This window comes from Ictidomys tridecemlineatus, chromosome 11 (assembly GCF_052094955.1).
Source record: "Ictidomys tridecemlineatus isolate mIctTri1 chromosome 11, mIctTri1.hap1, whole genome shotgun sequence".
NCBI lineage: Eukaryota > Metazoa > Chordata > Mammalia > Rodentia > Sciuridae > Ictidomys > Ictidomys tridecemlineatus.
The window spans coordinates 102,289,499-102,304,264 of record NC_135487.1 but is presented as its reverse complement, the minus strand read 5'-3'; the positions used below and the strand labels follow the sequence as shown (position 1 = coordinate 102,304,264).

Sequence of the window (14,766 nt, the reverse complement as noted above, 5' to 3'; positions counted from 1 at the left end):
GAATTTTTTTGATTTTTTGCACACCTTGATACCTTGCTGAACCCTGTACATACAATTTATTAGATAACTCTTCTTGAAGGCAGGGGTTTTGGGTTTTGTTTTTTGGAACCAGGGATTGAACTCAGGAGCACTCGACAATTGAGCCACATCTCCAGCCCTATTTTGTATGTTGTATTTTTTATTTAGAGACAGGATCTTACTGAGTTGCTGAGGCTGACTTTGAACTTGTTTGTGATACTCCTGTCTTAGCCTCTAGAGCCACTGGAATTACAGGCGTGTGCCATCACACCCATCTTAGGCGTTTTGTTTTATTGGATATTTGCTGATACAACACTAGCTGAAAGAATGAAAGTTCATTTTTGTTTTTTAACTCTTCAAAATACGTTTTCTTTAAAGTGCTTCTCATTTCCTTCCCTAAAAACCCCTTGTTAAAGAGTTTTAGACTTGTAGTTACTTTGTGACTTTACAGAAATGTTATTTTTTCCTCCTACCCTTCTGGTTCATTTTTTTTTTTTTTTGAGAGAATTTTTTATTCTTTTTTTTTTTTTTTTAAATTTCTCGGCAGACACAACATCTTTGTTTGTATGTGGTACTGAGGATCGAACCCGGGCCGCACGCATGCCAGGCGAGCGTGCTACTGCTTGAGCCACATCCCCAGCCCCTGGTTCATTTTTAATTAGACATATCTGGTGCTGGAAAATAAAGCTTGATTTAGTCTTACTACAGTATAGACATATGTCAAAACATCACACTGTACCATAATAAATATTTATTATTTATTTGTAAAAATTAATAAAGTTTAAAAAAATTTACAATGAAGGGAAATGTTTCAAGAAAACAAAACATTTTGAATATAAAGGACTTTGATTTTTAATTAGGTGACATTTTACAACTTCCATAAAACTGGATTTTTGTGTAGAATTAATATTTTATTTAAAAGTCCTTTCTCTCATTGTTGAATTGATTACTTGTTACTATGACTTCAAGAGGATAAGAAGCTTAGTAAAATATTTTAATAATTTTCTGAAGTCAAAGTTACTTATGGTAGCCTGAAAATAAATTGACTTATCAGACATTAGTAAATTAATTTTTTAAAGAAGTCTCTTTAAAAAAAATATATGGTCTTGGGGATTGAATCCAGTTACACTCTACCATTCAGCTATATTCCCAGCCCTTCTAATTTTTTATTTTCAGACATGATCTTGCTAAGTTACCCAGGCTGGCTTCAAACTTGCAATGCCCCTCCCTCAACCTCACAAGTAGCTGGGATTTTTAGGAGTGTGCCACTGCACCCAATTAAGAAAGTCTGTTTTTTTAAAAAATATATTTATTTTTTAGTTGGACACAATATATTTTTATGTGGTGCTGAGGATAGAACCCAGGGCCTCACACGTGCTAGGCAAGTGCTCTACTGCTGAGCCACAACCCCAGCCCCAAAGAAGTCTGTTTGGAAAAAAAAAAAAAATTGTCCTTTAAATCAAATTTAGGGGGGCTGGTGATGTAGCCCAGTGGTAGAGCAGTTGCCTAGCCTGCTGGAGGTCCTGGATTTGATCTCCAGCACTGTATACATATGTGCATGCATAAATAGAGAGATCAATCCAGGGATCAATCAATCAAACTTGGCCTGTTTTGCTTCAGAAACTGGAGTTTTTTTTTTTCTAGTCTTTACATTGCTTCATTCAGCTTTTTAATCATTTTAATATTTCATTTTTTTTCACAGGTTTCGTTATATTATCTTAAAACAGAAGTTTTTAGAAGCTTTATGTGTTAACAATGCAATGTCAGCAGAAGATGAACCCCAGCATGTAAGATTTTTATTCCTGAAGGTTTGCTCCATAGTCTTGTTTTCAGTCATAAGTATTTTATTTACTAAAACAAGATTATTATCACAGGTTTTCAAAGTATTTATGAGATGGGATGGGGCAAGATTTGCTGTTTTGCAAATGCTGTACTTTAAATCTGTAGTGCTTCTAAACGTGTTCCATGATTTAAGACAAGATAATATGTGAACAACTGACTAGTTGAGGAGCTTGTGTTCCTCTTTTGTTTAAGGTAAGTTAGATAGCAGTAGATGTTTGACTTGATAACTTGTCATCACTTCTTTTCTTTTTATAGAAGTGGATTGGTTATGTTTACTTCCTTTTTCTGCCTTTTTAGTATTTCCTTTGATCCTGAGGTAGTTTTTTTTCAAAATGTTGTTTGGGTGTGTGTGTGTGTGTGAGAGAGAGAGACACTATTTAAATTCAACAGTATTAAATTCATTTTGACTAGAAAAAAACAAAATTTGAAGTTTTAATATTAGTATTGTCACATCCAAGCCAAGTACACTTTTATCAAGTTCCAGTAAGCATTCATTGAATTAAACTGTCTTAGTCCACTTGGGTTGCTAAACAAAATACAGTCAACTGAGTGGCTTATGTACAACAGAAATTTATTTTTCACAGTTCTGGAAGCTGGGAATTCCAAAATCAAGGTGCTGGCAGTTCAACATATGTTGAGGGCTTGCTCTCTGGTTTATAGGTAGCACCTTCTAACTGTATTCTCACATGGTTGAAGAGACTAACTTGCTCTTCACGGGTTTCTCTAGGTCTTTTTAAACAATTTCCTTGTAATGCTGGGGCTTGAATTCAGTACTTCTCTATCATAGAGTTACACTCCTAGTCTTGGTCTTTTTTTTTTTAATAAGGATACTAATTTCATCAGTAATGGATGAACCTTCATGGCCTAATCCTTTCTCAAAGACTCCACCCTCTTAATATCATCACCTTGGGGTTTAGGATTTCAAGAAATGAATTTGGTGGGGACACAGACATTTAGACCAAAGCAAAGATCAAACAATATTAAAATGGAAGTTTCATGTATAATAGAAAAATGTCTGCCAGATAATGATGTTTAAAAGTGTGTGGGGGAGAAACACTGAGACATTAACCCAGAGACCTCTTTTTTTAAACATTATTAATTGGTGTATTATAATTATACATTATCCCACTGTACATAATAGTAGGATTTTAATTGTAAATTATAATTTTACATATATAATATATATCATATATATTTACATATGTGTGTGTGTGTATATATATATATATATGATTCATTGTGGTATATTCATACATGGACATAGCATAAAGGAGACCTAACTTTTATTCTTTGTCATTAATCAACTGAATTACCTTGAATAAATCTCCATCTTAATTTTTTCTATATGTAAGATTGGGAGACTAGACTAGGTAAGCTCTGAGATACCTGTCATAATTTATCTCTCAGCCAAGCTTCCTTTTAGTCTACTATTTTTTTGTAGTAAATCAACTGTGTAAATGTTTTCTTTTTCTGGTTTGATTTCTTTCCCCTTGCAAATTTGCCCTAAGGCAAGTTGGAACTAAGAAAATGGTTATTTTACCTTTTGTTATTTGGATAAGCCAAATAAAAGGCTTTTTAAACAAGCAATTAGCATGCTTTAGTTTTCACTTCCGAAAAAACTAAGTTTTTCTTACCTTGAAAAAGTTATACATTTGAAAATGACAATTTTTTAAACATTTTTTAGTTATATGTGGATGCGGTATCTTTATTTATTTACTTTTATATGGTGCTGAGGATCGAACACAGTGCCTCACATGTGGGAGGCAAGTGCTCTGTCGCTGAGCCACACCCCAGCCGCCTGAAAATGATAATTTAAAACCTGAATTAGAGGGACTGGGGATGTGGCTCAAGCGGTAGCACGCTCGCCTGGTATTCGTGCAGCCTGGGTTCAATCCTCAGCACCACATACCAACAAAGATGTTGTGTCTGCTGAGAACTAAAAAATAAATATAAAAAAAAAACAAAACCCTGAATTAGAGCACTAATTTATGGATAAAAGTTTGATGTGCTAATTAATCAAATTATTCTTTTTATTTTTGTTGTGAACACATTTTGTTTCCTTAGTTGAAAATGGTTACACATCTACAAATTGTGTTTTCTATTACCTCAGAAATTATCTTTTATATTCTTTTTCAGATTTCATATTTTACTTTTTATGGTGATTTTATATATATGCATATATATATTTCCTCTTTTTATAGTTATCATTTATATATATTTTTTTTACAGTTGGAATTTACCATGCAAGAAGCTGTGCAGTGTTTACATGCTCTAGAAGAGTACTGTCCCTCTAAAGATGACTATAGCAAGCTCTGTTTACTTTTGACTTTGCCTCGTCTGACAAATCATGCTGAGTTTAAGGATTGGAATCCTAGCACTGCACGAGTTCACTGTTTCGAAGAGGCTTGTGTCATGGTTGCAGAATTCATCCCTGCTGACAGGAAGCTAAGTGAGGCTGGTTTTAAAGCAAGTAACAATCGTTTATTTCAGCTTGTGATGAAGGGCCTGCTTTATGAATGCTGTGTAGAATTTTGTCAGAGTAAAGCAACTGGAGAAGAAATTACAGAAAGTGAAGTACTTCTTGGCATCGACCTCCTATGTGGTAATGGTTGTGATGATTTGGATCTAAGTTTATTGTCATGGCTTCAGAATCTCCCTTCTTCTGTCTTTTCTTGTGCTTTTGAACAGAAGATGCTTAATATTCATGTTGACAAACTTCTGAAACCTACAAAAGCTGCATATGCTGATCTTTTGACTCCTCTCATCAGCAAACTTTCTCCATATCCATCATCCCCAATGAGAAGACCTCAATCAGCTGATGCCTATATGACCCGCTCTCTGAATCCTGCTTTAGATGGCCTCACTTGTGGATTAACTAGTCATGATAAGAGGATCTCAGACCTTGGGAACAAAACTTCTCCAATGTCACACTCCTTTGCTAACTTCCATTATCCAGGGGTACAAAACCTCAGTAGAAGTCTCATGCTTGAGAATACAGAATGTCACAGTATTTATGAGGAATCCCCTGAGCGGTAAGCAATTATTCATAAAAATTAGGAAATCTCTGTGTTATTGTTTTTTGTTCATGTGTGTGTTTCTTAATGTTCAAGTCCCTTGAAAGTTAGTCCTTAAAACTTTAGAAAGGGTTTAAAATTCAGATAATTAAAAGAAGAGAAAATTTTTATAAGAGAAAAATTTTTATTTTCAACCTACTCTTTTACTGGCTATGAAGGCAACATGTGCTATGAAGAAAATTTGGAAACTACAGTGAAGTAATAGTATTGAGATTAAAATTCTACAGTCTTACACTTAGATGACCAGTTCTTTTTAAATTTTTCTATGAATACTTTTTTTAGATTGAGAATATAATGTATGTTTTCATTTAATTTTCTTTTTTCATTTGAAAGATTATGAATTTTTAAAAATATTATTAAACATTTTTTTGGGAAGTGGTATTGGAGATTGAACTCAGGGGCACTCAACCACTGAGCCACATTCCCTGGCACAATTTGTATTGTATTTAGAGACAGGGTCTCACTGAGTTGCTCAGTGCCTCATTGCTGAGGCTGGCTTTGAATTTGTGATCCTCCTGCTTCAGCCTCCTGAACTGCTGAGATTATAGGCTGCACAACTGTACCTGGCTTGTTAAACATTCTTGAGATCCGTGATTAATAAGTATGCAGTATTCTATTGTAAAACTACATCATAACAATTGCTTATTGTTTTTTTCGGGGGGGGGGGAGGTGCTGGGAATGGAACCAGGGCCTCACACACATGCTAGGCATACTCTCTTGCTGAACTATACCTCCAACCCTTGATTCCTTATTGGAGAGCATCTGGTTGTTTATTGTAAGTGTTACTGTAATGAATAACTATCTACATAGAACTCTCTGATTATTTCCCTTTGCCTTTCTATTAGTGATTCTTCATACATATGAAAGAAATGTTAAAGGTACCACTCAGTGTACCTAGCATGAATTAGCATCTCCTGATTAGCAATTATTTAGTTCATGGTTTAGGAAACTTTCTGTCTTGCTTTTACTGGGAACCTACTGGAACATGTAGATGGTTTTCTGTACCCCAGTGTTAGTACTGTGGAAATACTAGTATTGACTGCAACAAATTTATTTCACAAAAGAGCATAAAAATCTTTTTATATTACATAGGATAGTTGCAACATTCCTTGTGGGGAAAGGAGCACTGGACTCAGAATTTGTTTAACCCAGTAAGTCCAAAGTTTTCAGTTCTGGTAAACATAGTAAATGTACCTTAAGTGGTATATTTGTTGTTCTATTTAAGTTTTTATAGGTGTTCCACATCTAGAACAATGGAACAAAAAGGTTTTATTAGAGCAAGTGAAGATCTTTAGGTAAGGGATCAGACATATAGGGTAAATATACAGGAAAGCATTTTCTGTTAATAGCTGTGAAATTGTAGAGGAAAGGGTTGCGATACTTTCTCTAATTTTTTTTAAAGAAAGGCAGGAGTAATCTACCTAGGATCAGTTAAGTGAGGGATTTCCTGATTGCCAGGGTGATTTGGTAATTTACTGCTCTATATTTCATATTGAAAGATAAAGATGAGGCTGAGATTGTAGCTCAGTGGTAGAGTGCTTGCCTAGCACATGCGAGGCCCTGGGTTTGATACTAAGCACCACATTAAAAAAAAATAAAGTTAAAAAAGAATAAAGATGATATTTAGGGATGAAAATGGATGATAATAATTTTATATTTGTATATTCTGTTTAAATCCTAAAGGAATGTGGGGCTTGAGTATTTGTAGAGATTATTTTAAACTTTTCCTAGCCTTCCCTTTTAGAGAAAACTTGCATCATCTGGAATGCTGGGCTTCAATTCTGAGGGAATTGCTGATATTCTTCTTTGTACTTAAAGTGACAGAAGCTTCTTGGTCAGAAAAGCAATGACGTGTTTGGATTTTTGCATCAGTAGGATTGTCTTTATAGAGAGAAAGCATGCACAAAAATCCAGCAAAATGTGACTATATGTGTGATATTTCTTACATAAAGTAGTAGAAATGTCTGAATAAAGATAGAAATAGACCATTATAAAAAGAGAAAATGTGACATGTCAAAAAGTATTCATGTTATCAGCTAAATAGTAGCAATAATTCAGAGAATATTTGTCATGCCCCTGAAATTGGAAATTTGTGAGGAAAAAATGGTATGGAATAACGAATAGAACATGGCCTTTGAAGTCAGACTTGCCTTTGAGTTCTGCCATTTAGCTGTGTGACCTTGGGGAAGAAACTTAGTCTCTGAGTCTCCAAATACTTCCTCTATATAATAGGATGTGGACTTGTAAAATGAGAAAAATCCCCCTCCTAGAGGGGGAGGCATAAATATAAATGTCTTCCTTTCAGAGCTCATAGTCTTGTTATGGCATTGTTAAGAAGTACTGCTAGTGAAATGATGTGGGAGAGCTATTGTGCTATGGATAAAGTATAAAAATTTACTTTGAAACAAGTTAATTTATAAAACTAAGGTATAATTTTTAAAATATTGGGAAGCTTGATTAGATTACTTGTGTTAAAATTGACACATGAAGAGACTCCTACTTGTGTTACTTTTGTTAATATTTGCTTGAAGCTAGTATCCATTTAAAAATTATTTTGAGGGGCTGGGGATGTGGCTCAAGCAGTAGCGCGCTCGCCTGGCATGTGTGCAGCCTGGGTTCGATCCTCAGTATCACATACCAACAAAGATGTTGTGTCGGCCGAGAACTAGAAAATAAATATCAAAAATTCTCTCTCTTTCTCTCTCTCTCTCTCTCTCCTCTCTCACTCCTCTTAAAAAAATTATTTTGAGGATTTAATATGTGCTGACACCCAGAACTACATATCCCAGGTACGTATCCCAGACTACATACCTGGGATACGACGATTAAACTACCATAAAAATAAAACAGCAAAGAAAGTTTTTAAAGGAGCGGTGGTGTTTTGTAAGGATATCTTTTCACTTGAACAGAAATAAACTCAAAACAGAGAAAATCAGTTAAAATATTTAAGCTTTGGCTATTCAATGTTATGGTCTCAAAATTGAAGTGTTTTCCAGCTTGAGCCAACACTGGATTTAGTCTGAAGACTGAGTTCAAGCTCTAGTCCGATTTACTAGCTTTGCAATTTTTGGAAAAATCACTTGTTTTTTGAATTTGTGGGAGTTATAACCTATGCCACAGTTATTATGCAAGTTAAGTAAGATGATGATGTTATATATAAATTGGAAAATTAAATGAAGTGTTACTTTATGAAGATTCATTAATTATCCTCTTTATAACTAATAACTCTTTATAAATTCTATTATATAGACCTAAAAAGGGACTTATGATCATTAGGAATTTATAGCACAGTCTGGTAATGAAAATTCTTACTAGGGCTGGGGATGTGGCTCAAGCGGTAGCGCGCTCGCCTGCCATGGGTGTTCCATCCTCAGCACCACATACAAACAAAGATGTTGTGTTGGCCGAAAACTAAAAAATAAATATTAAAATTCTCTCTCTCTCTCTTTTCCTCTCTCACTCTCTCCTTAAAAAAAAAAAAAAAAGAAAAAAGAAAATTCTTACCAGGTCTTTCTGGAAGTGTGTTGTGTGTATGTTCAGGTACTCAGGAGTACAGGCTCCTATCTAAAGAGAATCTTTGTGCTGTTGATCATCCATCTTTGCTTTCTTAATCTCACTCTGTATGTTGATTATTTTACATACTTCCATCTGGATAGGCCATTATAAGACTACTTTAAAATCACATTCCTTGAAGGCAGATATAATTTTACTTTTGTAGTTGTTCCTCTGGTGCTTTGTACCAATAGGTAATCTGTGTAAATAACTGGTATTCATCCTTAGATGACGTATTAAAATTTTTAAACAGAGTAGCTATGAAAATTCAAAATTGTTAATGTTTTGGAAGAATATTAGAGACAACCTAACATCTGAAGTTTATGATTAGTATACATTAAAAATATTGAAAAATATGTTTTGTTTTTATGTTAAGCATAAATAGACCAAAGAAAGCCTTTTAATAAAATTTTTAAAACTTTGTAGATACTAGGAAAAGAGTATGTGCTTGGATAATAAAATCACAGATTTATATTTCATGAAGAGAATATAGGCATTAGATCATCCATCTTATCCAGTTTAGAGATGAAGTTCAGCCACAGAGAATCTAAGTAACTTTCCCAAGACCATACAACTGATTATCCTCCTTGTGTAATGAAGTGGGATTCCATCATTAAACACATGTTCTATCCAGAGCAAGTGGTGTGCACCTATCATTCCAGTTACTCAGGAAGCCAAGGCAGAAAGATCACTTGAGCTTAGGCATTTGAGACAAGCCGGGCAACACAGTGAGACTCTATCTAAAAAAGAAAAGAAAAATACTCCTCCCTAAAAACACATTCTTTTTTTTAAAATCCTTTTTTTTTTTGTAGTTTACTTAAGGGAAGAAAGTAAGATAAAAAATTTATCTTTTATGCAGTTGATAAGCACTTATATTAAATATTCATTTTTTTAAGAATTAAAATTTCTCTAAAATTTATGTTTCTTCACTCCCATCTGTGTCTCCCCCCACCCCCTCCGCATCTTTTTGGAAAGAAGTGATACACCCGTAGAGGCACAGCAACCTATCAGTGGTGAAGTCTTGGGCCAGAGTTCAGTTTCAGAAAAAGAGCCTGCAAATGGAGCACAGAATCCAGGACCAGCTAAGCAAGAAAAAAATGAGGTAATATTTATTACACCTAATAACTATAATTTCTGAGGTAATATTTACTATACCAAGTAATTATTCTCTTTGTATAAATTTTAAAAGAATTTTCTGCTATTTGGGAAAAGGAGAGAGAGATCTAGACATATTATTGGCTCATTTTCTTTCCTCTTCCCAAAGAATGTATGGTATATTTAGCTTCCATTGTGTATTTTATAAGGTTTTTAACAGATGAATTTATTAAAAATATAAAATACTGTAGTCACTATTATTCTTAAATATTTTAGGAATCAAATAATTGAATTTACCTTAAATGTCACTAGTTTGCACTTGAACTGCATATACTCTACATTTTACTTACTTTTTTTTTTTTTTTTTTGGTACTAGGAATTGAACCCAGGGGCACTTTACCACTGAGCTACATCCCTCAGCTCTTCTATTCTCATTTATTTATTTATTTGGTACCAGGGATTGAACCGGGGGTGTGGGGGAACATTTAACTACTGGGCCATATCCCCAGCCTTTTTAATTATTCATTTTGAGACAGGGTCTTGCTGAATTGCTTAGGACCTCACTAAATTGCTAAACCTGGCCTTGAATTTGCAAATCCTCCTATCTTAGCCTGAGTTGCAGGGATTGCATGCTGTGGGCCATCGTGCCTGTCAATAATAAGATCTAATGAACAAAAAAATAAATATTTATAATTCAGAATAATACTTTTATCTAAGTCTAAGGAAAAGAAACAAACACATGCAAATTGGAAAAGAAGAGGTAAAACTATTTCTATTCATTGATGACATGGTCCTAAGTCTAAGGTTCCAGGTTATTTTTCTTTGGTGTTTTTGAAAAGAAATTGTATTTGAAGCGAATTTTATTTCTTTTTTTGTCTTTTTGTGCCACTGGGGATTGAACCCACAGATGCTTTACCAGTTAGCTATATTCCCACCCCTTTTTATTTTTTGAGACAGGATCTACCTGAGTAGCTGAGGGTGGCCTTGAATTTTTGATCCTCCTATCCCAGCAGCCTCCCAAGTCACTGATGTTATAGACACGCACCATCACACCAAGCTTGAGAAGAGAATTTATACAGCATGCCCCTCAGAAACAGTTGTTAATTGATTTTAATAAGTTGAATAATTTTTTTTTATTAAATGTTAAGAATGAAGTTAGAGGACTGGGAATGTAGCTCAGTGGTAGTGTTTGCCTAGCATGCATGAGGCCCTAGGTTCAATCCCCAGCCCCTCCCCCCCCCCACACATACACATACACACACCAAAGCAGAGAAAATGATAGAATCAATAAACCAAAAGTTAGTTCTTTTTTTTTTTTTTTAAAGAGAGAGTGAGAGAGGAGAGAGAGAGAGATAGAGAGAATTTTTTTTAATATTTATTTTTTAGTTCTCGGCGGACACAACATCTTTGTTGGTATGTGGTGCTGAGGATCGAACCCGGGCCGCACGCATGCCAGGCGAGCGCGCTACCGCTTGAGCCATATCCTCAGCCCACCAAAAGTTAGTTCTTTGAAAATATTAATTTAAAAAACCGACAAATCTTTAGCTAGAGTGACTAAAGAAAAAAGAGAAGACAACTACAATTAGAAATGAAGCTATGTACATTACAACTGACCATGTAATAATAAAAGTGATTATAATTATAAATTATTTTGGCTAATATAAAACAATCAGATAACCTATATGAAATGGTTAAATTACTTAAACTGGTTCAAGAAAAAAAAACGTAGAAAATCTCAGCATACCTATAACTAGTAAAGAGATGGATCAGTAATTAAAATCCTCCCAACAGATAAAAATATAATTTCAGATGGCTCTACTGGTAAGTTTTACTAGACATTTAAGGAAGAGCTGGATATTTGTGTATGTATGTGTGTCACCAGTATTTCTCAGATTCTTCCAAAAAATTAGAAAAGAAGGAAATACTTCTAACTCATTTCATGAGGCTCCCATAAAGACAGATAAAGACATCATAAGAAGCTGGATGCAGTGGGGCACACCTGTAATCCAATTGAGGCTGAGGCAGGAGGATCCAGAGTTCAAAGCCAGCTGTAGCAACTGCAAGGCACTAAGCAACTCAGTGAGACCCTGTCTCTAAATAAAATACAAAAAAAGGGCTGGTAGGCCTGGGGTTGTAGCTCATTGGTACAATGCTTGCATAATATGGGCTTGATCTCCTCACCACATATGAATAAATTAAAAAAAAAATAAAGGTCCATCAACAACTAAAAAAATATTTTTTAAAAAAAGGGGCTGGGGGGGTGTGGATCAGTGGTTGAACAGTCTGAGTTCAATCCCCTGTACCAAAAAAAAAAAAAAGAAATTTACATATCAATAATAATCTTCTGAGCTGGGGATGTGGCTCAAGCCGAAGCGTGCTCTCCGGGTTTGATCCTCAGCACCACATACAAACAAAGATGTTGTGTCTGCCGAAAACTAAAAAATAAATATTAAAAAAGTTTTCTCTCTCTTTCTCTCTCTCTCTCTCTCTCTCTCTCTCTCTCTCTCTCTCTCTCTCTCTTTTTTAAAGAGAGAGTGAGAGAGGAGAGAGAGAGGAGAATTTTTTTTTTAATATTCACTTTTAATTCTCGGCGGACACAACATCTTTGTTGGTATGTGGTGCTGAGGATCGGGTCGCACGCATGCCAGGCAAGCTCGCTACCGCTTGAGCCACATCCCCAGCCCTCTCTCTCTCTCTCTTAAAAAAATAATAATCTTCTATCCTAATTGAAGAAAATCAATGTAATACTGATAGAATTAAGGAAAAAAGCCACATGATTATCTCAGTTGATGTATTTGGCCAAATTCAACACTTTCTCATGATAAAAACTTTCAAGAAACCAGGATTAGAGGGAATTTCCTCAGAATGGTAAAGGGTATTTATGAAATACCCACAACTAACGTGCTTAGTAGTGAAAGACTGAGGGCTTTTCCACTAGGATCAGGAACAACAACAACAATGCCTTCTTTCATCACTGCTACTCGACGCTGCTATTGGAAATATATTATTGGAAGTTCTAGCCAGAACAATTAGATAAGGAAAAGAAACAAAACACATCCAAATTGGAAAAGAAGAGGTAAAACTATGTGTATTCATTGATGACATGTTCCTATACATAGAAAATTGTAAGGTTGGACTGAGGTTGTAGCTCAGCAGTAGAACTTGCCTAGCATGTTCGAGGCCCTGGGTTCCATCCTCAGCACCACATAAAAATAAATAAAGGTATAGTGTCCAACTTCAACTAAAAAAATAAATATTAAAAAAAATCCTAAGGAATTAGCAAGGAAGCTAATAAATTGAGCAAAGTTGCATAGTAGAAGATCCACACAGAGAAATCATTTGTATTTCTACATACAAGCTATGAATTTTTTGAAAAGCAAATAAAGCAAGCAATTTATTTATATAAACATGTAAAAAGATAAAATACTTGGAAATAAATTAAACCAAAGAGGTTAAAGACCTATATGTTGAAAACTATAAAACTGTTGAGCCATGGATGGCACCTGCCTATAATCCCAGTGACTTAGAAGGCTAAGGTAGGTGGATTGCAAGTTCAAGGCCAGGTTTGGCAATTTAGCAAGACCCTTTCTCAAAATTTTAAAAAAATTAAAATAAAAAAGGTCTGGGATTGTAGTTCAATGGTAGAGCACCCCTGGGTTAAATCCCCTGTACCACAAAAACAAAGAAACAAAACATTGCTGAAAGCTATTTAAGAAGATAAATATCCCATGTTCATAGACAGGAAGATTTAATATTGTTAAGATGTCAATACCAACTGCACAGTGGATTACATGTAATCCCTATAATCCGAGCAATTTGAGAGGCTGAGACAGGATTTTAAATTCAAGGTCAGCCTCAGCAACTTAGACCCTGTCTCAAAAAATAATAATAATAATAATTTTGGGATGTATTTCATTAAAAATGCACTCCTGGGTTCAATCCCCAGTACCCCAAATCAGAGACTTCAATACCCAGTGAAATCTGCAAGTACAATATATTCCTCATAAAAATTCTGTAGTTTCTTTTTCAATAGTGGACAAAATTGATGCTCAAATTCATATTGAATTGTAAGGGGTCCAAATAACCAACAATCCCCTTCCCCCTTTGGGGTTAAACCCAGGGCTCACACATGTTTGGCAAAGTTCTGTATGCCTAGCACTTTTTAATTTTATTTTGGGATAGGTTTTATTATGTTATCCAGGCTGGCCTTGAATTTATGATCCTCCTGCCTCAGCCTGGTAAGTAGCTGGGGGAATAGGTGTGAACCACTGCAGCTAGCCAAAACAGTCTTGAACAAGAACAAACTTGTGGGACTTACCCTTCATGATTCAAAGTTTGGTACAAAGCTACAGTCTTATGGTATTTGTATGAGAATAGACATATCGATCAGGAGAATAAAATTGATAGTACAACAATCTCATTCATTTATGGCCAACTGGTTTTTAGCAAGGATTCCAAGTCCATTTAATAGGGATACAATAGTCTGTTTAACAGATGGTGCTGAGATAACTGTATTTCTATGTGTAAAAGAATGAAGTTAGATCTGTATCTCACACCATGTACAAAAATTAACTCGAAATGAATCTTGTAAGAACTAAACTATAAAATTCTTAAAAACAGATGTAAATTTTATGACCTTGGGATTTTGTAATGCATCCTTAAATATGACATGAAAAGTGTGAACAACAAAAGTAAAAATATAGCTGGGTGGCAGTGTCACATGCCTATAACCCAGTGCCTGGGGAGGCTGAGGCAGCAGGATTGCAAGTTAAAGCCAGCCTCAGCAACTTAGTAAGGCTCTAAGCAACTTAACACAACCCTCTCTCAAGATAAAAAATAAAAAGGCCTAGGGATGTGGCTCAGTGGTTAAACAATCCTGGGTTCAATCTCTAGTACCAAATAAGTAAATAAATAAACGTAAATTTGACTTCACCAAAATTAAAAACTTTTGTGCATCAAAGTACACTGTTAAGAAAGTGAAAAAACAATTTACAGAATGAGAAAACTATTAACAAATTGTATCTGTTAAGCTTTGATATCCAGAGTATATAAAGAACTCCTACAACTTAGCAACAAAAAACAAACCAATTTAAAAATAGGCAAAGGTCCTGAATAGATATTTCTTCAAAGAATATATTACAAATAGCCAGTAAGCACATGAAAAATATACCTAATGGCATTAATC

The 14,766-nt window shown here is 34.8% G+C and overlaps 1 protein-coding gene across 6 annotated transcripts in view; it reads left to right on the top strand.

Annotated features, from left to right (window-relative positions):
- The window catches only part of Wdr47 (WD repeat domain 47), a 60,206-nt gene that overhangs the window by 21,086 nt on the left and 24,354 nt on the right, over positions 1-14,766 (top strand). For 3 of the 6 annotated variants that reach the window (XM_021735125.3, XM_078026929.1, XM_078026927.1), the window contains 3 exons: positions 1,721-1,826; positions 4,090-4,892; positions 9,462-9,588. In XM_021735125.3, the coding sequence (XP_021590800.1) occupies positions 1,721-1,826; positions 4,090-4,892; positions 9,462-9,588 (1,036 nt within the window). The remainder of the gene's footprint in view (positions 1-1,720; positions 1,827-4,089; positions 4,893-9,461; positions 9,589-14,766) is intronic. The other 3 variants (XM_005338066.4, XM_078026928.1, XM_005338067.3) reach the window with 3 other exon arrangements.